General features: G+C 45.8%; 1 protein-coding gene across 4 annotated transcripts; it reads right to left on the bottom strand.

The window, feature by feature from the left end:
- Positions 1–481: 481 nt before the first annotated feature.
- STMND1 (stathmin domain containing 1) lies at positions 482–21,972 on the bottom strand. 4 transcript variants are annotated; one of them, XM_073224328.1, is made up of 6 exons: positions 21,430–21,965; positions 12,847–13,027; positions 12,159–12,257; positions 8,631–8,782; positions 4,433–4,585; positions 482–3,681 (listed from the first exon to the last, which is right to left on the bottom strand). In XM_073224328.1, the coding sequence occupies exons 2-6, from the start codon at positions 12,980–12,982 to the stop codon at positions 3,631–3,633; spliced, it is 591 nt and encodes a 196-aa protein (XP_073080429.1). In that variant the 5' UTR covers positions 12,983–13,027; positions 21,430–21,965; the 3' UTR covers positions 482–3,630. The 4 variants fall into 4 exon arrangements, with proteins under 4 accessions (XP_073080429.1, XP_073080427.1, XP_073080428.1 ...); XM_073224326.1 differs by lacking the exon at positions 21,430–21,965 and adding an exon at positions 20,825–20,937; XM_073224327.1 differs by lacking the exons at positions 12,159–12,257; positions 21,430–21,965 and adding an exon at positions 20,825–20,937.
- Between the last annotated feature and the right edge of the window lie 715 nt (positions 21,973–22,687).

Consider the following 22,687-nt stretch of genomic DNA (forward strand, 5'->3'; position numbering starts at 1 on the left):
GGCGACCAGGGCGTGGCCCTTGGCGGGGGGGGGTGTCAGGCTGCTTTGCTGCAAATCCGGAAATCTTCAAGTTCTTCTACTTATCAACATTTTAAAAACAGAAATGGAAACATGTTCTGTCTTTAACTATGGGAATCTGTAGAAACAGAATAGAAAAATCTAAACAATGTTACAGCATTAGGAAAGATACTGTGGGAGTAGATTTATTTATATAAAAAGACATTTTATTGTTGAGTGAAAAAAACAAGTTGCAATTAGCTTAGGGTGTATGAATCCATTTTTGCTAAGAAAAAGTGTTGAAGTGCATGTAGCAAAATGTTCGCAGCAGTTATCTCTGCAGGAGAAAAATACTCGATCCCTGGGGTCCTTCGTTGCTTATGTTTTTCAGTATTTCCTAGGACATATTACTTATGTAATTAAAAATCAAAACAAAGAGACAGTTTTTTTTTAAAAGCAAATATACAAGTGACACAGAGACACCTTAACTGTCATCTCCTGCAATTTATTTTAAAATAATGCCCTTTGTTGACCTGCCTGAGATGTAAATTCCACAGTCCCACAAATGGGCACAGTGTATACAGGTTATGTGGGTGCAGAAGTGATCTGCTGACACACTGTAGCATTATAAATCTTTAGAAGGTGGTATTTGCCCTATAATTACTCCTTCAAATACTAGCTACTTACTGATAATGGAATAACAGACACAGAGATAGGCACGGTCATAAATTGCTGGTAGTCACTATAGCAACACTCCATGATAAGTTCTATTTTTGTCCGTCCCTGGGATTGCAAAATTACTTTTGCTAATGTAAGAGTTTTACAACGTGTAGTAATTTAAATATATGTGGAATCATTTTCAATTCACCTTTAAAATATTATTTTAAATGTGAGTCATCTGTAAGGCTTCCCACCTACCCCACAAAAAATCCTGGAGGAGTTCCTAGATATTAAAATATCTTCTATTAGACACAGCAAAGCCATCTTTCCCCAAAAACTCTGTGCAGGCATTTTTCAGTGGTCCCCAGTTACAATGTTTATAGAGACATTTACCTAATCTTGTTTTTCTGACTCATAACTTCCTGGAGGTTGTAGTTTGAGTTTTAGTTGACATACCCTGGTGGCTGTTCAAAACTTTATGTTTTAAGAATGAGAAAACCAATTATGTTATTTCAACACATAAAATTAGCATGATCCCAGAGGCTGTATTTTAGAATTTTCTTTTCCATTACTCTTTAGTAATAATCATCCTTTAAGAAAAAGGAAAAGAAAGGTGATCACGGAAAAAAGTCACATTTACATTTGAAGTTAAAAAAGAAATGTCCCAGAGATGGGGCTGGTAGCTCGTGCAAGTTCAAACACAAGCTTCAGCTCGGTGAATGCTAAGCTCTGCGAAGCTGCTTCAGTCGGTGAGCCCCCACTTCTCTGTCCCTAATGCTCAGATGGTATTTGTGAGTGTGACATACTCAGAGATTTGGAGCTGTTTCTGGTATCCAAGGGTTCTACAACTCATCATCTCCCTTCCCTTCCTGTTAAAGTGGACGGTCCTGTTAAGAAAATACAAGCTTGTCATTCAGGGTGTGTCACCCTTCGGCATGTTTAACTCTATATACACAGAGTGGCTTTCAAGCCAGGGTGTTCACAATAATTTCACATCTATACTATATAAATTTTGACTCAACAAGCATATCCAAACCGCTATATGTAACATAGGCAAGAGCACAAGATTTCAACAGAAAGTATTATTTAGGTATTTATCAAATTTGGGCACTTAATTTACAATGGTTATTATAAGTTAGCATTTAAAGTATTTTTTTAGTCATTTAAGTTTTATTATTTGCAGAAATCTGAATGATAACCCAAATCTTTGCCTAAGTGTCCTAGTGCAATCTTTTTAGCTACTTTAATATTCTGTAAGATTGGCACATGCCACCACAAGATAATCTCCATTGGCTGAATGAGAAATATCTTGCTGCTCACGTGTGGTTCTCCTGTCAGACCAGCTTGGCCCCAGCCCCTGGTTCCCAGAAAAACACGCCGTCTCCTGGGGCTGCCCTCCTGCTTCCGCAAGATGCCCAGGCACATCAATTCATGCACTGAAGAAATGTTTACACAGCACTTATTACGTGCCATTCACTTTTCAAAGTACAAAAAATGCAACCACGAACAAGACAGATTCATCTCCTGCCCTAGTAGACCTGAAATATCTAGTGGTGACAAGGAAAACACAGCAGGCCATCCAGCACGGGTGGCAGTGCCACGATGAGGGGCCTGGTGTGCCAGAGAGAGGGCACCAACCCAGACCAGGGCTTCAGAGAAGGTGGGCTAGGTGGAGACATGAACAAGAGGGCATTAGTCAGCCCAAGAAGAGGGTCAGAGGGGGCAGCATGTGCAAAACTCATTGGCTGGGGAAAGTGGGCGAGTTTGAGGAGCCGGAAGTTCAGTAAGGGCGACCCGGGAGGCTGAGATCCTTTCCAGTCACAAAAGGAGTCCGGACTTTTCCTTGGCAATACAAGGGGCCCCCAAAGGGTCTTATGCAGAGGGGCTGTTGCAGGAAGACAGGGGAAGTGTTGGAGTAATCGGCTGAATGATGGCAGGGTGGTCCAAACAAGGTAGTGGCCGGAAAAAAGTATGCCAATGGGTGCAAGAGGTCTTTAGAATGTAGACTGGTCAGACCTGGTAACTGAGTGAATGTGGGCGGGGAGGGAGAGGAAAGAACCAGAGCATAACTCCGATAAAACGGAGGCCAGCCAAGTCCTCAGCTCAGAGAGCCCCCAGGGAGCTGGCCTTTGGCGTGGCAGCCCCCCGACTCGCCTCTCTTCTCAGCAGCGTCCCGTCCTGCGGCTCAGCACGTGCAGCCTGGTGTCCTTTGGCCTCAGGCACTGGCATTAGGGCCCCCTCCCGGCCTACCCCCTCCCCTGGACCTGCTCCCGCCCCTAGACCCAGTTGAAGTTTTCTTTTTTCATATGAAGAAAACTCTATATTTAATTCTCAGACCGGCTATCGCTTCCTAAAGCTATATGGATGAAACTGTGATTGAACTGACTTCAAGACAGTGCCTTCAGCCTTCACAACACACAGAGAATTAACGAAGAAAACTAAAAATACAGCATAGGAAGCATACAGATCATTAAAACGCTTAATACAAGTCCATGCAATTTGTCTCAAAGGACCCTCTCGGGTGGGCACAGCCAATGGACAGGAGCACGAAAGAAGGATTCTATTTGGCATAAACACATTAAATTGGAAGGAACTTGTAAATGAAACACGTCTTCATCACTGTGTTTAAATCCGCGTTGAAGGAGAATGCCAACTTCCTAACCTTGAAGCTGGTCAAGTTCAAAGCTCGCGGGGACATTGAAGCTACCTAACGCATCTCCAGCCCGTTCAGCCGCGCAATTGTTCCCAAACCGAAGGCAAATCCCGGGGGGCTGCAGGCAGGAGACAGGAGACAGGAGAGACTCAGAATGCCCCCAGGGCGGAGTGACGCCTTTTCACGAAATCCACGTAAGACGGCTTATTAGAATTCGTCGTCTGCCCGGTTGTAGGACACGTCTGACTCCACAGCCCTGATTCCGCCGTAACTGAAGTTTCTAGCCCTTGACGCGGCAGCCCCCCGGCTCGCCTCCCTTCTCAGCGGCTTCCCGTCCTGGGGGTCAGCAGGTCCGCGCCCGGCCTGGGGTCCTTTGGAAAGAGGGTGCTCAGCGCCGCCCGCTCCAGCAGGACCCGAAGGGCTACCTGGGCAGCCTTTCTACTTCACCCCGCAGCCTTTCTACTTCTTCTTTGGTCTGAAAAGCAGTGTCAGCGAATGAATGAGACAGAGCCCAGGGAACTTTCTCTGCGTTCCCATTAATACTGCCTGTCACTAATTGCATGGCTTCTCTACTCCATTCCTCACTGAACGGGCGCGTGCGGAGGGACCACTGCTGACGCGGCACCCGCGGACCCTTCTGTCCCGTCCTCATTCTCTGCAGAGGCCGCGTGCAGATGGACATGAAGGCTGTCAGACCCGAGCTCCGAGGGCTGGTTCCCGGCAGAACGGCTGTGAGGGCTCCGGGGACCCCTGTGCAAATGCTACAGGGCTTGTGTGACGGCCTGGCCGCCTCCTCCTGGCTGCACCCCTCACCCCGCGTCTACTCTCACCCCTCACCCCATCTCCAGGTTGTCTTTTTTTATATGGAGAAAACGAAAATGCTATATGCTTCATCTGTAGAAACTAATAGTGCTTCCTTAAACTACAGGGTGAAGCTAGCTCGACCAGCTTCAAGATCCTGCTTTATTCCTTCACCACACAAGGAGAATGAAAATAAAATTAAATACACAGCATAAGAAGCATACAGATCATGGAAAAACTTGTAACAATCCATGCCATTTGTCTTAGAGCTGCTGACAGGGAAGCTGCAGACGTGAGCCCATGTCAGCAGGCAGCACCCACCTCCTGCAGGAGCTGGGGTGCCTTCCTGCCCGGCTCCACCGCCCACTGCCTCTCTGCTCTGACCTTCCGTGGGAAGGCCTTCGCCTCGTTGTCGATCTTAAGTTTTTCCAGCCTGGCTGGTGGCTTTCTCAGCGGTGCCTTGGCCGTGTCTACCTGCAGGAAGACGACTTTTTAAAATGGAGAAACAAACATACTCACTGGCAGAGGAAAAAAGGCAGGAGAGATGGAATCAGCAGTTTAAAACATTAACCCTAAAAATCTAAACAGATTTTTGGGCAGATTTAAAAAACAGCAGTGTGAAATCTGGTAATAACAGAACTAATTCCTAAAGAAAAAAACATCTACTAGATGACTAGAAAAAAAACAGGCTGTTCCCCCAAAGCGTGAATGGATGCAAAGATGTTCTTAAATGGAAGACTCATCATAACAAATCTTGAGAACGAACCCAAGATGGGAAACGTGGTGGATGACTGATGAATGTGGAGTTCAAGGTAAAAAGTCAGACCTGAAAGTTCTATGATATTCCACGAGGTACAGGTGACTTTCATTTGAGATCAAGATTAGTTTTTCACACTTTTGGCCTTGTGGAGGAAAGACAGTATTAACAATTCCTGAGCGACTCCGTGCCGGCCTTTGCTGTGGGTACTTATAAATGTTTTTGTGACGCCTGAAAACCTCATATACTATTTCACGGACTGACTACCCTTGGCACAGTTCAAAGCAGTAACAATGACTTTCTGATTATAATTTCTAGTTATAAAAAAAGGAAAAGTTCTTTCTGATCACATCAGGCTTAGAGAGGTGCTCCCCTACAAACTAAAAAAAGAAAAAAAAAAGTCAAAATCTATGTAAGTTTTACTAACACATCCATTATTTTCTCCAAAGATAATAAGATACCCCAAAATGGGATAAGATGCTGGGATCACCAAGATGTGATAAGATTTGCATCTTGTTTCTGGCCAAACTAACTCGTGTATAGTACATCCACTGTGCATTCCTCCGAGCTTTCCTAGCTGGCTATTGCCCCACAGACGAACCTGCCTCGGCGCTGCTCCCATATGTAGTCAGAGTCTTAGGCACAGAAGAGGCCAAAGCTTTCCTCAAGAGCTCTGTCACTCCTGCTCTGTCTCCGTCTGGCCTCCTGGGGAAGGTCACTCCCTGTGAACTGACATTAGTCTTCACCCAGTCAACTTCCTTCTCCCCCGAACTGCAGCAAAGGTCCCCAAGTGCCGCAGTCACCCAGAGAAGGAAGGGGAAGCAGAGACTTGGGTCTTGTGTCCAGAGACCCAGGAGGTGCCAGGAGGCAGGGAGGGATGAGTCCAGGATGAAAGACAGCTAGAGAGGGCAACGCCTGCGCAGTCAGTGGGGCCGATCACCTCTCTGCAGAGGGCTCCGTGCCAGTCCATACACGTATGTACGTAAATACATAAAACCAATGCACATTTATAATATAGACACTCAAGTCTCACTAGAATATTTTAAAATATATTGAAAGATTCACTTAGTCTGGTACTTAGCTTCTTACATATCATTATCATTCTGAGTAAGCATGACATCTATTAGTAAGAATATGCTTGAAAGCAGGTGATCCAGAGGGCACTATGGAGTTGCTATGGTATTTGCCAATAAGCCAATGATAAAAATTGAGGGAAAAGACCAAAGATCCTGCCGTGGACCTCCAGGGAGAGTCTGGCTCACGGGGGGGTCCCCTGATTTAGAAGAAGAATGCAGGACCTCATTTCTCAGCATCCTGTATTACATTTCACCCTAAATGATCCCTGAATTAAAGATAAAATAATCTGGCTAAGAAGGGACAGAGCTATGTCTAAATTCCTTTGTATCGAAGTATTCCATGGGTCTGCACTTGACTGGAGAGGGTGTACGTATGACACCTATCTTTCCTTTATCTCCATGTGCTTCCTGGGGATAATCTTCATCCTATCCCTGAAAATATATTTTCAAGAATATTTTAGAACTCTCTTTCACAATGAATGAGGGGTTTCATTTCAAAAGCGTTAACCCTTCCCAGCTTTGTAATGAATTTGAGGGCTTTGTGTACTGTTCGTTGAACCTTTGTTCTCAGCCTGGGCTGCCCACGGGAATCACTTGGGAGTTTCAGAAGCATGACAGCTGGGCCCCCCACCCCCAGCCATCGTCCCAGGGGGGCCAGAGGCCTGGGGTTTTGAAAGCTTCCTAGGTGACCCAAATGTGCAGCCAGCTTAAGGACCATCATCCCAGGCAATAAGTGCACAGCTGTGTGTTACTCTGGCTTGTTGCAAATCTGGCTTATTTGGGGCATCCTGGCCCAGTTCCAAAGCAAAAGGGGAAGCAGAAGTGTGTGGTTCTTGCCTACTTCTGCAGTCCTGCCACATTTAAGTCCTGCTGAGAGCACTGCAACAAGCGTTCCGTCTCATTGATATCGACAGTCTTCATCTTCCACTTCCTTAATGATGCGATTGCAAGTCAGGCCCATAGTTTTCACTTTTTAATAGACACATTTTTTTCACTATGTAGCTTATATTAATTAATGCTGGTGCTCTTAGGAGGTCTCTATCTGAACTGATTATTCTCTGGCGCTTGAAATCCCTGAAAAATGTTCTTCTGCCCTTCCCACTGGGGTCACCATCAGGGGTCTACACCGTCTTCCTTCAGAAGGCATCGCTTAGCTGCTGGGTGTCTCCACCATTGAGCCTCTTCCAGACGGTTCTCCTGCCTTTTGTTTTGACACACCTTTTTTCTTCTGACCCCCAGAGACTCACCTACAGCTGGAAAAACATCTCCTTTCTCTTTCCATATTAAAGAACCACCCTTCTTTTAGAGCTTTGAAATAGTGTGAGGTGCTCCAAGATGCCCTGTTACCAGAGTAGCATTGTACAGACATAAATTCTCACTAAAATGGTGTTCTCTTTTTCATTGAATGACATTTTTTTTTCCTCAGGAGTGTATTTTATTTCATTTGCCATCATTATGACTGCATATCTGTATATTTATACATGTGTAATGTTATCGCAAATTAACCAGGCTGGGTTCCACAGGGCATGCGTGAGAATTTTGTCTTTTTAGGTGAATGACCGTTTGACCTTCCGCTTTCCCCCACCTCCTCTTACTGTTGGTAGCCTGACAGCATCATCCATAAGTTTTAGCAGGTTTCTATGGGACTTACTTCCCTTCTTCAAAAAAAAAAAATGTCCCTTTGGCCTTTGTTCATGAGTTCTCAGCATGTCTTGCACACAGTGAATGAACCTGTCTTCATTCACACCCTATGTGACGTGGCCTAGGTGGCAAACGATTTAAATGATGCATCTTCTTGTACCTAATTGCTTGTTTTCCCTACAACACAGGGGTCAGCACCACAAAGAGCCTCTGCTGTGATTCCTGGCATGTATTCCCACCATTTCTGCTTCTTTCTTTTCCTTTCTGTTCGTTTCCCTTAGGCCCCTTTGCTTTGTGGTTTTTTCTCTTTCACCTTTCTTCTGCCCTTGTTTTAGGGCTGTGGGTGCTGCCTGAGACGTTGGCTTTAAAAAAAAACCAAACAAGCAAGAGAACAAAAGAGCAACAATAAAGTCAGCTCCCCTCTTCAAGGGTTTACAGGAAACTGACTAACTAATTAAGAGCTCTAGACTTCGGCCACAACCAGGTAAAATCAGAGCGAAAGTGTTGCTCCCACCAAGGAAAAACAGGACAGATTCATCAAGGTGCACCAACAAAGAAAAATAAGGGTTTAACAGACATCTACCATTGTACTGGTTTCCTCACGTTTGACCAGAGGGTGCACATGTAAACGCGTAAGCGCATCCGTTTTAGTTTTGGCGTTTAGACCTATTATCTTACTGGATAAGTCAGAGTTCACTTTTATATTTACAATGCCTAGTACATAGGCAATGCTCACTAAAAACTGTTGAAAGAATGAAGGCATGTTATTTAAGGGAGCTTATTGCATCTTCAATTCGGTAAAAAGCCATGATGTGTTTTATTAGACTCATGAATCATTAAGGAGCAGGACAATTCCTGAATGTGCTGAGAAGGGTGGGGTACAGAGAGATGAGAGAGTTCATGGGAGAAAAACCCGGCTTGGATAATAAATGTTGTAATTTGTATTGTGACTTGAAAAAAGCTTATGCTGGAAATAAAGACTTGTGATCAATCACATTCTGTAGCTATTTTTAACTATAAGCTACTGTTAATTACAGTTACTTGCCATGATATCATCTGATTCTCCATTTCTAGATCCTTTGCTGTGGCTCTGTATTATTCCTTGAACAATTAATTCCTCCAGGATGTCTGACGACTTTGGTCGCTCTCCATTCCCCAGGGCTTGGGGCTTACGGATCGGTCCGCCGGTCCCTAGGACTTCCAAAAGGAAAGGAAGAAGGCATAGAAATCTAAGCGTGAACATTTCATCAATCCAGTGCTGAATGGATGCCTTATAAATCATGCTACTTAATTCACTCTTAGACCCAACACTCTCACCAAAATACCTGTTTCTACTATAAATCTTTGGATCCTTTTGAAGTTCAAATTCTTCGTGTCCTCACAGGGGACAACACATTGACACAATACAACGTTGACTTACCAGGCACTGTATGAACCTAACAGAAAGTCTTCCGTGTGCTGCTGTGCACCCCTTTCTTGTTGTGACAACAGTTAGACACTTGGGTGAGACTTCATGGGTTTTCTGCACTAATTATGAAGCTGAACCACACCTAAGAATGAGAGACTCTTTTGGCAACTCTTCCGAGTTGCCGTTTGGTTTCTATGCTTTGTACACGAAGGATAAACAGCGCCCAGTTGCCAAGAGACTTCTATTTCGGCAGCCTTGAGTTTACAATCACACCATCTGCTGAATCCACGTAAGTACAAGTAAGCCTTTCTGAGAAAAGCCTCTGAACCAAATCAGCACTGGAGTCAAGTGATAATCAGCTAAATTTTTATTAGTGATGCTGAGAATGGTGATGAAGCAGTTTATAGGGGAGCTTTTATAGGCTACACCCTCCGCTACAAACCATCTGATTATATAAAGAAGCATGCAAGCACCCCTTTGTACAACCTCACATTATAAAATAAAGGTGCAATGAGGAGTTCTAGAAATGAGCGATCTTCTAGTCTGTTCTCTTCAGGAGTCCTGACAGTAACCAAGTCCATTCAGTCTAGTGGATGGAGTCCTTTTTATAAAAATGTCTAACCTCACTGGTTAACAAAAGCTGTTTTCATAAATTCGTAGTGAGAAGATAGAAAAAACACAGAGACACACAAACTAACCAGATGTCTCTCACTTCAGAATAGTCACCTTCTTATTATAAAAGACTCCCCTAACTGACCACTGCGTGTAACCCCAACAAAGTCCCCATAATCTCATTGCCTTTCCAGTGCTTGCTTCTGTTCAAGCAGGTGTTCGAAACAGAGTCAAATCTCATTTTAAAGAGCTGGATACAGCTTTCAGATCAGAGAGGAAAAACGTTTTTCAAGTAGGTAAACTAGAAACTTGAAACAACACAGCAAACTTCCAAAAAAGTTAGAGGTGAATCCTCTTCAAGGAATTAGAGTGATTTTTTTTTCTTAGAAGGTGTCTAATCGGCAAGGGTCAAAATTACAGATTTTTCAAGCACTTACATGCGTGGCTTTTTAAAAATAATGTATACTTTACAGTGTCTAATTGAAACATGAATTCTGTGAATGAGAAAGTGCTATCCCTGTTTTATAAATAAATAAACTACATAAGAAAAATTAATGAATTTGCCCAAGATGCCATGGGTAGCAAGGGAATTAACTAGGACATGAATCCAAGAATATTTGACTTCGACACCCACATGCTTCACCGCCTCCCTCACGGAGGCCCCTCCCAGACACATCAAGGCTTCTGCTGGTCGGTAACGCCGCCCTCTCAGGATGCTTATTGTCGGTATCTGTCACAAAGATAGTAAGATTATTTTAAGCATCTCTCTCTTTTGTTCTGAGGCCACCAAAGTAGGCGGTTGGACATGCAGAGCAGCTAAGCCATAGAGATCCCAGGAGTCCGTCGGTCACTGCAGCTAACTGGCAAAGTTTCAGGGGATGTTGAAGATTATTGGGGAAAGTGTTTAAATAACACTGTGCTTCCTTCTGATTATAAAAGTGATACAAGGTTATCCTAGCAAAGTTGGAAAATACGGAAAAGAATAAAGAAGAGAATAAAAATGCCCATATTTCTACCACTCAGAGGTTACCGTTGTCACTACGTAAAAATCTGTTTTTATAAATTGGAATCATATTGAACATACAGTTTTGTTTGCTATGTGGTTAACATTTACATTCATCTTTTCTCATGGGATTAGAAATTTTTTTTTTAAGTGTTAAAAGTGAAGTCATACAAGAACATGTGGGTGAATTTGTTTTCAGCCTTGGTATAGGGAAAGGCTTGCTAATTATGACTCAAAATCCAAATTCAATAATGAAAGAGATTGATAAAGGTTACTACACTAAAAAAAGCTTTTGCAGGAAAAAAAAAAAAACCCCAAACAAGGAAAGATATCACGTCATACCTCCTGATTTGATGTACCCTAACTGGGCTACCATATCACATTGGTATTCTTGCTAAAAATAGCTAACCTGAACCTAACGTATACCCAAACTGAGGAACATTCTATGAAATAAGCAGCCTATATTTCCAAAAATATTAAGGTTATAAAAGACAAAGAGAAGCTGAGAGCCTGTCCCAGACGAAAGGAGACTAAAGCCATGTGACAGCAGAATCAAACATGTGGTCCTGGATTAGGTCTTGAACCAGAGGTTTATTTATAAAGGACGTTTCTGAGACAGTTGACAAAATTTGAATATGGCCTGTAGATGAAATAATAGTACTGTGTCAGTGATAATTTCCTAATTTTGATCCTTGTACCTAGATTATGCAAAGAATGTTCTTGTTTTAAGAAATGCATACTTGTGTATTTAGGAATAAAGAATCATTATGTCTGTGACTTACTGTCAGAAAAAAATATACTTGCATATGAGAGACATGGTGGGAGAGAGGGAGGGGCTATGACAGTGCAAATGTGGGCTGATGTTAACATTGGGGAAATTTGGATGAAAGAATATAGGCAACTTAGGTTTTTATGGCTGCTTAAATCTGATATTATTCAAACAATTTTTTTTAAAAAAAGGAAATGCTAGGGAAGTATTGGTGTGAAAATTGAAAACTTATAGCAAATACACCGTGTAAATGTGAAGAGCAGGCATGCAGACAGTATAAAGAGGGGACACCGGGCAAAGAACACATGTAAGCTTAGGGCACTGATTCTTATTCATTCTCTCCTGAAAATGATCACCACATGTTGGGAATATCTGCTCTGGTAGCTCACCCCCCCAGGGCCGGTCTCTGGGACCACTACCCTGCTTGCCCATGCCCGCCATCCCTCCTGCTTTCAGCAGTGCGCAGCCGGCAGGGCCGACTGCGTGGGGCACACCCAGGTCCCTGCCGCCTGGCAATATGCGGCTGTTAACCCCAGAGATACGGAGCACTGCAGCCCAAGGGGGTTCCAGTCACCAGACTGGGAAGTGCTGGCCCTACAAGCAGAGATGGGGGGCTGCCCCTGCACGCACCCCCTGCCCCTACCTCCTTCTCAGAGGTCACGTCTGCACGTGATCAGAACCACAAGACAGGGACGCATAGGAAATCTGTGATACCCAGAGGGTGCCACGGATGTTCACGAGGAAGAATCTCAGTTACCAACCCACCAACTCTGACGTGTACCTGGGGAAACAACTGCAGCGATGAGGAATGAGAGAGACGCTTCCCCCAAGAAAGAAGAACACTTTTCCTTGACGCTTAAAGTTCGATTTGTTTCAGAGGCTGAGGGAATATAAATAAGAGCTGTAAACACGCACCTGGGGGTGGGGCTGGAGGGGGATGGGGGCGTAACTCAAGTAAAGTGAAAACGCACCACAGGAAAAACTACCAAGAGTTTCTCAACAGCGCATCAGATCATAATGACCTCTTTTAGGTTTTGGAAGGATAAGGTGACTGTATATTTGCTGATACTTTGGACGGAGAGATGGGGAAACACTTTGATGTAGGTTTTATTAATGTTTTCAAATGCAGTACTTTCCCTTGGAGAGATGGTAACATAGTGGGTGTTGAAGGGAATTCAACCAAAACTTGTGAAACCCTTACTCCCAAGGCTTGCTCCCCACCACCAATAAGGGCTCTTCGTTTTAAAGTGAAAAAAAAGTGGTTTTAATTACTTCATCAACAAGAAGATTAATGGTTGGCGTTATTTACATATATAGTGAAGGTTGGAGGCAAAATTCTAGTGCATTAGAGAGAGGGACTTTTTGTGCCAGTTAGAGAGCTGCCTACCCCACAAAACCGTGAGAAAAGGTCACTAACATACATTATACAGTATATTTAGAGTGACAGCATTTCGTGGAGATCAACATACCTGAATTTACTCTTCCATTTCTTTCACTAAGAGATGGGGAACTTTCCAGAATGGTTCCGGGCAAGCTTCCCAGCTGGGCTTGTTTTTCCAAACCTTTGGGGCTGCTCACAGTGTCCCTGGGCAGGACAGCTTCCATCTGAGGGCTGCAGGTCCCCCTGGAATCAGTCGCACCAACGTCAGCCTGTGAAAAGGGGGTGGCTTTGTGAGAGTCAATGTTTCCCAGAGAACGGTTTCTTGGAAAGTGGAGACAGCGTCTTGAGGTCTGTGTCCTGAGTACTCAGCCGACTGGCCCCCGGGGTAGGCTGACCAGGACCAGCCACTTGTGGATGTTGTCGTGCATGGCAGGAGGGACTTTGCGGATGTGAGGTGAGGATCCTCACTGGAGGTGAGGATCGGCTTGGACCATCCAGGTGGGCCCTCAGCATCACCTGGGCCAGGCTGTGTATCCAGTCATTCAGTCAGACGCTGGTCCAGGTGTTGCTGTGAAGGTGTGGTTGACACCACAACCAGTTAGGCTATAAGTAAAGGAGATTATCCTTGATAATCTAGATGGGCTCCTCTAATCATTTCTGTCTACAGCCTGCTCCAGCCTACCCTTCTGACCACATACTCCACTGCATGGATCCCGGGCTTGCCTAGCCAGCCATCATAATTGCATAAGCCAATTCCTTATGATACAACTATCTATCATCTGCCTATCAACCAATCATCCATCTTCTTAGCAACTACCTATCTACCCACTGATCCAGGCATCCATACACTAGTTCTGTTCCTTTGGCAGATCCCTGAATGTTACAGAAACACAGTAGAAAATAAGAAGCACCCTTCCCTAGACAAAAGTGCTATTAGCACTTTAGTATATATCTTCCCAGGTGTGTTTGCTCACATAATCTTTAAAATAAATTGGAATTGGCCAATTAGCACAAGCAAAGGTGTTCAATGTCATGAGTCAGTAGGAAGACGCAAAATCAAAAACACAGTGAGATACCCTTCACATCCACGGGACGACTGTAATGGAAAAGACACATAACAAAAAGGGGGAGCGGGCATGTGGAGGCACTGGGGCACACACAGTGCCATGGGGGTGGAGAGCAGTTTGAGGTGTCCTCAAAGGGGAATTTAATAGGAAAAGAGTATAGATTTATGGTTGCTTAGGCAATGGGGGTTGGCTGTTGGTGAGTACTGGGTTCTTCTAGGGGCAAAGACCAATGTTATAAAATTAGGTTGTGGCAGTGACTGAGAATTGTACATTTTAAATGGGTGAAATCTATGGCATGTGAATTATATTGCAATAAAACAGTTCTAAAATGTAAAATAAAACAGGTTATGTACTAAATGATGTTAATTTCTGTAACCTGTTTTTCCCATTAACAATATGTCAGAGACATACTTATGTCAAACACATATTAGACCCTTATCCTATTTAATGGTGGGCAGCAGTCATTTATCTGATGATCGCACTGTAGTCTGTTACATAACTATATTACCTGAAGGACATCTTGGTTGTTTCTAACCTGTCAATATAATAAACAATGCTGGCATAATAGCTGTGCATATACATCGGGGTGAACTCGCCCACTCATTCTGTGAGAATAAATTCCTAGACGCGGACATGTTGGGTCAAAAGATTTACACATTTTATATTAATATGTGTTTCCAGAGGCCCTTTAAAGATCCTGCACTGACTTACAATCCCACCTTCTCTTTTAAAGAATGTTTTACTTCATACCACAGTCCCATTGTTTGTAAATAACAATGTACAAAGGGCCTATATGTGATTCAGTGAGCCATTGACTCCAAAATGCAGGTCCATGTCAAATTTTTCCATAATTCCACAGGAAAAGGAGAAAAATAAGAAAAATCTGATGAGTTTTTCATCAAGCTAAGCTAATTCAGTTGAGAGAACTATCATTTATTTGTAGATGAAGCATGTTTTAAATCCTAGTATGTTCAGGAAAAACTTCTCATATCCCCTCCAATTGCCTGTTTCCAGCCCTGGCCCTTCTTTTTGTTGCTTGAGTTAATTAGCAACCTCTTCTCCACCCAAGTCACATAGCATTGTACCCCCATTGTCCCCAGAGGAGATAACAGCCCAAGCTTCTTCTACCGGGTATGGTTCCCTGGCACTTCTGAGGTCCAGTGAGTCTACGTTCCTGGCCCAGCACGTGCTCTTCCCCCTGAGTAGTGTGAGGGCCTCGGGGAGGGACCCTCCAGCCCCACTGGGTGCGGCACTGCCCCGTTACCCTGATCCACCTCTGTGTCTTGTTGAGGGTAGCAAAAGGTGCTAAAGGGGACAAGATGGTCTTGAGGAATGAGTCTCCAGTGAGCAAGGAGAAAAAGTTGTTGTACACAGAGGAAAAAGCAATAGTGCGTGTCTGTGCCCCGGAATCATCCCAGTGTAGCTGAAAACAGGTTGAGGTTGCCAGGGGCAGGTGCGGAGGTGGGGAAGGGAAGTATTTCACAGCAAGTGAAAGCGTGTGCTTTTGTCTTGAATGCCAAAGGAGCCCTTTGTCGGATTTTTATACATGAAAGTAAAATAAAAGGACCAGGTGTGTTTCTTAGGAAATCACTTTTAGATCAGTGCAACTGACAGGAGTTGAGGGAAGGAAGGGACGGAACAGGGTGGCCAGCTATGATTATTGCACCTGTCCGGATGAGATTTGATTAAACATGAACTAGGACAGCGGCAGTGAAAATGGAGAAAAAAGGAGGGCTCAAGAGTATTAGAGAGCCAGACCTCTCAGAGCTTCAGGGCGAAGGAGGGCAGTCCTTTCTGGTTTTAATTATGATTCTAGGAACTAACTAATCATATGAGTCTATGATTCCCTTTAGGAAAAACTGAATAAAAAATAGGACATTGGTATGGAAGTCTTGGTACTTTCACAATAAAAATCATACAAATTTTAAAGATTTGAGCACACTCTATCCCCTTTTGGAAGCCCCCCGAAGCGGCGCGCAGCCCTCAGAGGCTCGATAGAATTCACAGTGCCTACCTAGGTCACGGTGGCCCCATCCCCCTCCGTTCTCCTAATTCAGGTAGGGAGACCCACATAGCAGATCATCACCACGTTTACATAACACGAACCCTCCAGCTAAATCGACATCAGCTCACTGTGTTGAGGGCTGATTAATCTGTGCTTCAGGACTACCAGAGAAATAGGGAAATCAACCAACTGAACCAACGAGTAAGCAGGCAAAAACTCAGCAGATCTAAAATATGAGTCAGCACAACGACAGCGACTACACGCTTTTCTCTTTCTGTCCTCATTTGCCTTCTTCACAGATGCAGTGAGCTGTACAGTCCCTGTAGAGTGGGCCTAGCCAGGGAAAGTCTACAGGTAATACGTTCCATGTCATTGTAGTATTGTATGATAATAATCATTTTACGTCAGACAGGGTCTCCTTTTCCCTTGTTTTTGTAACGTTAACTATCACGTATCTATCTATCATCTCATAATATATGAATAAATGTATACTGTCATATTTCACAAAGGTTAAGAGACCCTGTCTGATGCTTTTCTTTCAGGGGCTCATGGTTAATGCTGAAGGTGAAGATCAAAGACCACATTAGGCATTCTTGCCACTCTTTCCAAATAAACGATTATAAACCAGTATGGGCAGGGATAAGACAGGCATTGCCACAAGTTCATTTTGTTTTGTAGATCCATCATTTTTTGAACCTAGAAAAGCACTGAATTACACACTGGAACTAGTTTTGCTGTTTACCGGTGGAGAAAAGTTTAACTGGCTCAACAGTTACAAGAATATACAAAATGCCCACATTGAGAGCAAATTGGAATATTTTCAGTCTGAAATGTGGCTTTTCACAAAGATATTCTGTCAGCTTCAAGTCAGAACAGATTTAAATGCCACAACCCCAAATGACCTCCCAATTGTTTTGTCAAAGTGACTAATCCAGGCCTTAGCAAGGATGTTTACGCATTGATGCTTACTTAGTTACAGGCGGCCTCCAAGCTGTTAGAGACTAAAACTTAAATTGTGGCAGATGAAGCACGGTTTTTCAGCATAAAATAATTTATAAGATCCCTCATTTTCCAGAGCAGAAAATCAAGGTTTTTCTCTTTAGAAAACTAAGAATGTATCTTATCTACATACAACACATTCTGGAAATTGTGACCCAATTTTATAATTTAGACTTGAGAATAGATGTAGTTCAAATACCAGGGATATTTACAAATTAATTAGATCTATGCCCCTTGGGATATGGTAAAACAGTTTTCTGTGCTACCTATGCATGCAGAGTTTATATTTTCACACTAATAAGAAGTCTGTCTGCAATGGTATTGGGATGTGGGTGGAAGGATGGTTTTATTTTTTTCCTTGAGGTGAAGTTGTAACAGAAGTACAGGATTAGTATGTTTCCACATTTTATATCAATTTTATTTAATGCTTCATTGTCTTAAGGATAAAATTTTGCCAATTTTAGAATGGAAAAGCTGTGAATTCCAAGTTAACAGCTATGCAGAGGAATCATCAGCGTTCCAAAAGAGGTATTACTGTTAACTATAGACAGGATTTGGTTTTGAGGTATTTTTGTTTGGTTGTTTTTTTGCCTGAAGGTATTACATGTTGCATTCTAAGCTTTTGGGAGACAAATTTTTTTTTTCCAAACAGCTTAGAGGGAGTTATTTTTCAAGGTTCCTTGCAGCTGAAACCTTCTTAAATTATTTCCAGATGAATTTTATAAATATGTCTATACACATATAGGAAGAATTTGTGCTTCAAAATCTGATGTTTCTAGTTTATTTCTAATGAATGTAAGAATAATAGCAACACTCAGAAATATGATCTTCTTAAAAGTTGGACTTTTAGAAGTAATTTAGTCCCTTTTACTGAAGATAAGGAAGAATTTTCCTGTCCAAGATTAGGGAGAAACTCAAAAGGATCCTTAGATCATCTATTGCAATCTAGTTCCTTCCATTTTATAACAAGCAATAAACTCTGAGTTAATTACATGAAAGAGCATTTCTCCAACTAAGAAAAGTTTCCGGTGCTTTTCTTATTATGTGTTATTTTATTACAGGGTCTTCTTGCCTCTATAGACTAAGCTAATAGTGAATAGAAAGTCTGTAGGCAAGTTTCAAGTTTAATTCAGAACATTTTAAAGTTGTGCCACTAAGAAACACAAATATTTCATGCAAACATGTTCCTACCATTTTAAAGACAATGCTGAGCTACTGAACTCTCAGCCCCTTGCATTTATGAAGGTGGCAAAAGCAGTTCTGTTCTGATAGCTGTAGAGTGTTTCATTAATAATCATACCTTTCCCAGATCAGACTTCCAAAGTCAAGTGCTTGGGGTGGGGAAAGAAAAGTTTGTGAGTGCATCAACTCTGCGTCTATTTTCAGGTTACTTCAATACTGAATTTCCTCTGTGCTCACTGTCGTGAGTCTAGTGTGCAACTGGGAGACAAGATGACACTAAGGAATTGGGAAACTGAGAGGGACATGCAGTTACTCAAGAAATATCCATCAGTGCCTGGTCTGCATCGGGCACTGTAGTTAGGCACTGAACAAAGATAAAAAACAGTTCCTGTCCTCAAGAATGCAAAAACTAAGGAAGGGAGGCAAACACGGAAACAACGAAATACAATAAAATGTTTTGAAATGTGGTAGGAGAAACGCTTAGCAGGCAGTAGTGGGGAGTGGGGCTGCTGGGAAGAGTGGTGGCCTTGGGTCACCTTGAAAGATGGATACGTATTTATTTGCATGTGGCCCACGAAGAGAGGAAGGATAGGCCTGAAAGCAGAGACGCTGGTTTGGGGGTGCCAAGGCGGGGAGACAGAAGCCAAAGAGGCTTGAGGAGCCAGGAGTAAGGCTGGGCCAGCCTGTGGGCGTGCGGAGAGATGCGACGCTGGAGAACTGACGGGAGGCGGCTGGTGAAGACCTCACCTGATGCACATGGAACCAGAACGACTGCAATAACCCGTATTAGGCGCTGATTCCGAGCCCAGCGTTGGTTTGAGCATTTTACATCATTGAATTCATTTAATACATCTCTATAACATAACTATTATTATTATTATCACCCACATTTTGCAGAAATGGAAACTGAAACACAGAGATGTTAAAATACTTGACCAAAGATAGAAACTAACCTTGAGCGAACCCAGGTAGGTACAACTTTGAACACTGGCTTGTGTGTCTACATAATGGATTGGTACTTTTTTTTTTTTAAAGCGGAGGATGACACAGCAGATTTTACTCTAGAGGTCATGTGCTGGAGGGTAGGTGAGGGTGCACAGCGGAGGAGGGATCCGGGGAACCAGGCAGGGGGTTCACAGCAAATCCAAGAGACAGAGTCACTGCCTCTGTTACCCAGGAAATTCAGCAAGAAACCCAGAAAACACCCCAAGTCTTGGAAGGCTCGGCCTAGAAGAACCTAGTGTATTTGACACTTGGAAAGGCTTGGTTTTAGCATTCCGTCCTGCTCTCCACGGCAACATTTTTTCAGTAATAACCTGAAATGGAACAAGTGATTAAATGGCTAGAAAAGAAACAGTGAAAATTTTCTTCTATTGAAGTCTTGTATGTAATCACTGAGCCACTACTATTTTATGCCGGTAATAATAATAATAATAATAATAATAATAATAATAATAATAACAACAACAACAAAATAGAGATTTTTGTGCCAAAAAGAGAAAAGCACAATAGATTGCTACTTTAAATCACACTTAATAAAATTTTCGCCAAAAGGGAGAAAAATAGTATTCCTACCTATTAGTTCAAAGCAATAATGAGTAATAACAAAGAGGACCAGAGTGCCCCAGAAGCCCCTAAATATCTGAGGGGGAAGGAATTGCAAACACTGACCACATGGTAAGGGTCTCACCGCGGGGGTGTTTTGGGCTCAGAACTGAAGGGTCAGGAGGGCTTCATCAGGCGCACTGGGAATGGGACCCGGGGAGGGATTCCAGGAAGGCCAGGGGAAAAGGCCCCGAGTGGGATGAAGCCTGGAGGAAGCCAGCGCTTCCAGTTCCTGGGTGGGCAGATCCCGGAGCCCGTGAGTGGGAGGGACTGGAGAGGACAGGATGGCATTAGGGACCAGTGTGGCCACACCGAAAGGGTCTCGCACACTCCGGAGAATTGTTTCTTAGCAGGACGGGCGGCAGTGTGGAAGGTAGACGGGGCTGGGATGGTGATGGGAGAGGCAGGAAGACCCAGTAAAGGTAACAGGGCTGTAAATGCAGATACTGGCTGCTGGAAAGCAGAAAACAGTGTTAAGAGGAGTGGGCACCTGGGCACAGCTTCCCCGGGGTACTGGGCGCTCAGCCTGACCTCGGCCCTTACTAGGGTCCGGTTTGTCGATACACTCCAAGGGCCCAGCGGGTGTCCTTGGGTACCAGCTATAATGGGCACCAGTGTCCTGCACATGGCCTCCTGAGACGTGTGTGCTCTTCGGACATTAGCTCAAAAATGCTCTTTAGAAAGAGCGACATAAATCCCAGTTTGCTGCGACTAGTATGGGCTCCAAGCAGGCCGTGGCGGCGCATTTATTGACAGCTTTCCCCGTCACTCTGAAAAGTGTCCTGCTTTTGATGACGAATCATAGGGTAGCATTGACTCTGGGTCCCTCTCTCTGGAAAGGACCCTGCGGGTTCCCAGTTCTCTTTGTGGATAATGGTGGTGAGAGTGGGGAAGGCCTGGGGCTCTTTGCTGACCACCACCCATTTCTCCAGGAGCACCCCGAAAAAATTCCCTCCAGGTCCCCAGAACCGCGGAGACGCAGCCTGAGGGGGAGGGGAGAGACTGCTGGGGGGACTCTTGGAAATTAAACTCCAGCGCTGCCCCCAAAGAAGGGGTGCAGCCTCGGGCAGGAGAACTTGGCCGACGGCTCCCCAGCCCAGCTCGGATCCCCAGAGGGCCGCTTCTCCGCAGCCAGTCCCGGAGGCCGTTCCGGGGGAACCCGCCGCCGCCCCCCGCCCCCGCGACCCCGGCCGCTCTGCGCGTTTTACCTGGACTCCCTTCCCGGGCGCGGACACGCGGCGCTCATCGTCGGCGGGCCGGGACGGCGTGCAGCCCATGCCGGACGCCGCGCGCGGCTCCTGGGGCCGGGCTCCCCCGCGCCCCGCAGCCCCGTCCCCGCGCCCCGCAGCCCTGTCCCCCCGCGCCCCGCAGACCCGTCCCCGCGCCCCGCAGCCCTGTCCCCGCGCCCCACAGCCCTGTCCCCCCGCGCCCCGCAGCCCCGTCCCCGCGCCCCGCAGCCCCGTCCCCGCGCCCCGCAGCCCTGTCCCCGAGCCCCACAGCCCTGTCCCCCCGCGCCCCGAGCCCCACAGCCCTGTCCCCCCGCGCCCCGCAGCCCCGTCCCCGCTCCCCGCAGCCCTGTCCCCCCGCTCCCCGAGCCCCACAGCCCTGTCCCCCCGCTCCCCGAGCCCCACAGCCCTGTCCCCCCGCGCCCCGCAGCCCCGTCCCCGCTCCCCGCAGCCCTGTCCCCCCGCTCCCCGAGCCCCACAGCCCTGTCCCCCCGCTCCCCGAGCCCCACAGCCCTGTCCCCCCGCTCCCCGAGCCCCGCAGCCCTGTCCCCCCGCCTCCCCCTCGCACTGCAGGACGCGTCTGGTACCTGGGCAGCTGCCGGGACCCGTTGCCACAATAAACCGCGTCACGCGCCCCTGGGACCCGCGCGCGGCGGCGGGACTTCTGTTCCTGGAAACGGGGAGACCGGAGGCGTCTAGGAGGCGAGCCGCAGCCCCCCCGAGAGGAGCGGGGGGCCCACTGCCGGGCCGGGGTGGCTCTAAAAGCACTGCGGTCCCGCGTCCCGCCGCGATCTCCCCGGCTCGCGCCCCCACCCCCGCTGCCTGGCCGCCCCCGGGAGTTGCCGACATTTGTGCTTCGGACTCGGTGGGGACCGAGGAGAAGGCGGTCGTGAGAAGCCGACGCAGGGGTCGAACCCGCGGAAGCAGCGCTTGCGGCCAGGAGGGCGGAGGGGGAGCCCCAGGCGGCGCTGTAGCGGGGCGACCCCGAGGGACGGTCGTGCACACCGAGGCCGCCGGGGGGGAAGGGGGACCAGACATTCAGGGTTATAATAGCCGCGAAGTGGTTCCGCGAATCATTTTCATGGGAGACGCATTTTAGGAGCCTTAAGGGCTGAGCATGGGTGTGCATGTCTCAGAAAATCACCTGGGAAAGGTGGGATCCGTCAGAAGCAGCGGACCAGGAGGACTGCTCCACGGAGCAACTGGTTCTTTCCTGGGTCTTTTCCTTTTTACCCTATTTTCAGTTACTTTCTATTTTGGGTTTTTTTTTTTTTTTTTTTAAAGAAGCTGAACAAAGAGGGTGGGGAGGACAGGTGGGGAGGGAGGGAGAAGGGGATTAGGGGCATTACGATCAGCACACATGACGCGGGGGGCACGGGGAGGGCAGTGCAGCACAGAGCAGACACGCAGTGAGTCTACAGCGTCCTACTACGCTGACGGGCAGTGACTGTAACGGGGCGCGGGGTGGGGACTTGGTGATACGGGGAGTGCAGTGACCACAGTGTTGCTCATGTGAAGCCTTCATAAGAGTGTATATCAGTGATACCTTAGCTGAACGGGGATCTTAGACGACATCTTGCAACCCCTTATTTTACAGGCTGCAAACTCAGGCTAAGAGCTCGAGGGACCTAGACAGGGGGAGAGGGTGCTAGTTAATGAGGCATCGGGGACGAGCAGCCAGAGGGACTGACTCAGTCCCTCGTGTGTCCACCACACCAGGAAAATACTCGCAAGGATTCTTGGAAACGTGAAAATCCTGGATCCTTCCCAAGGAAATGAACGGCCAGTTCCGTTACAGGAAGCCAGTTATTGACGTTGTAATTTTTAAACTCCTCTCACTCTCTC

The sequence above is a fragment of the Manis javanica genome, chromosome 16, assembly GCF_040802235.1.
Source record: "Manis javanica isolate MJ-LG chromosome 16, MJ_LKY, whole genome shotgun sequence".
NCBI classification, from domain to species: Eukaryota; Metazoa; Chordata; class Mammalia; order Pholidota; family Manidae; genus Manis; species Manis javanica.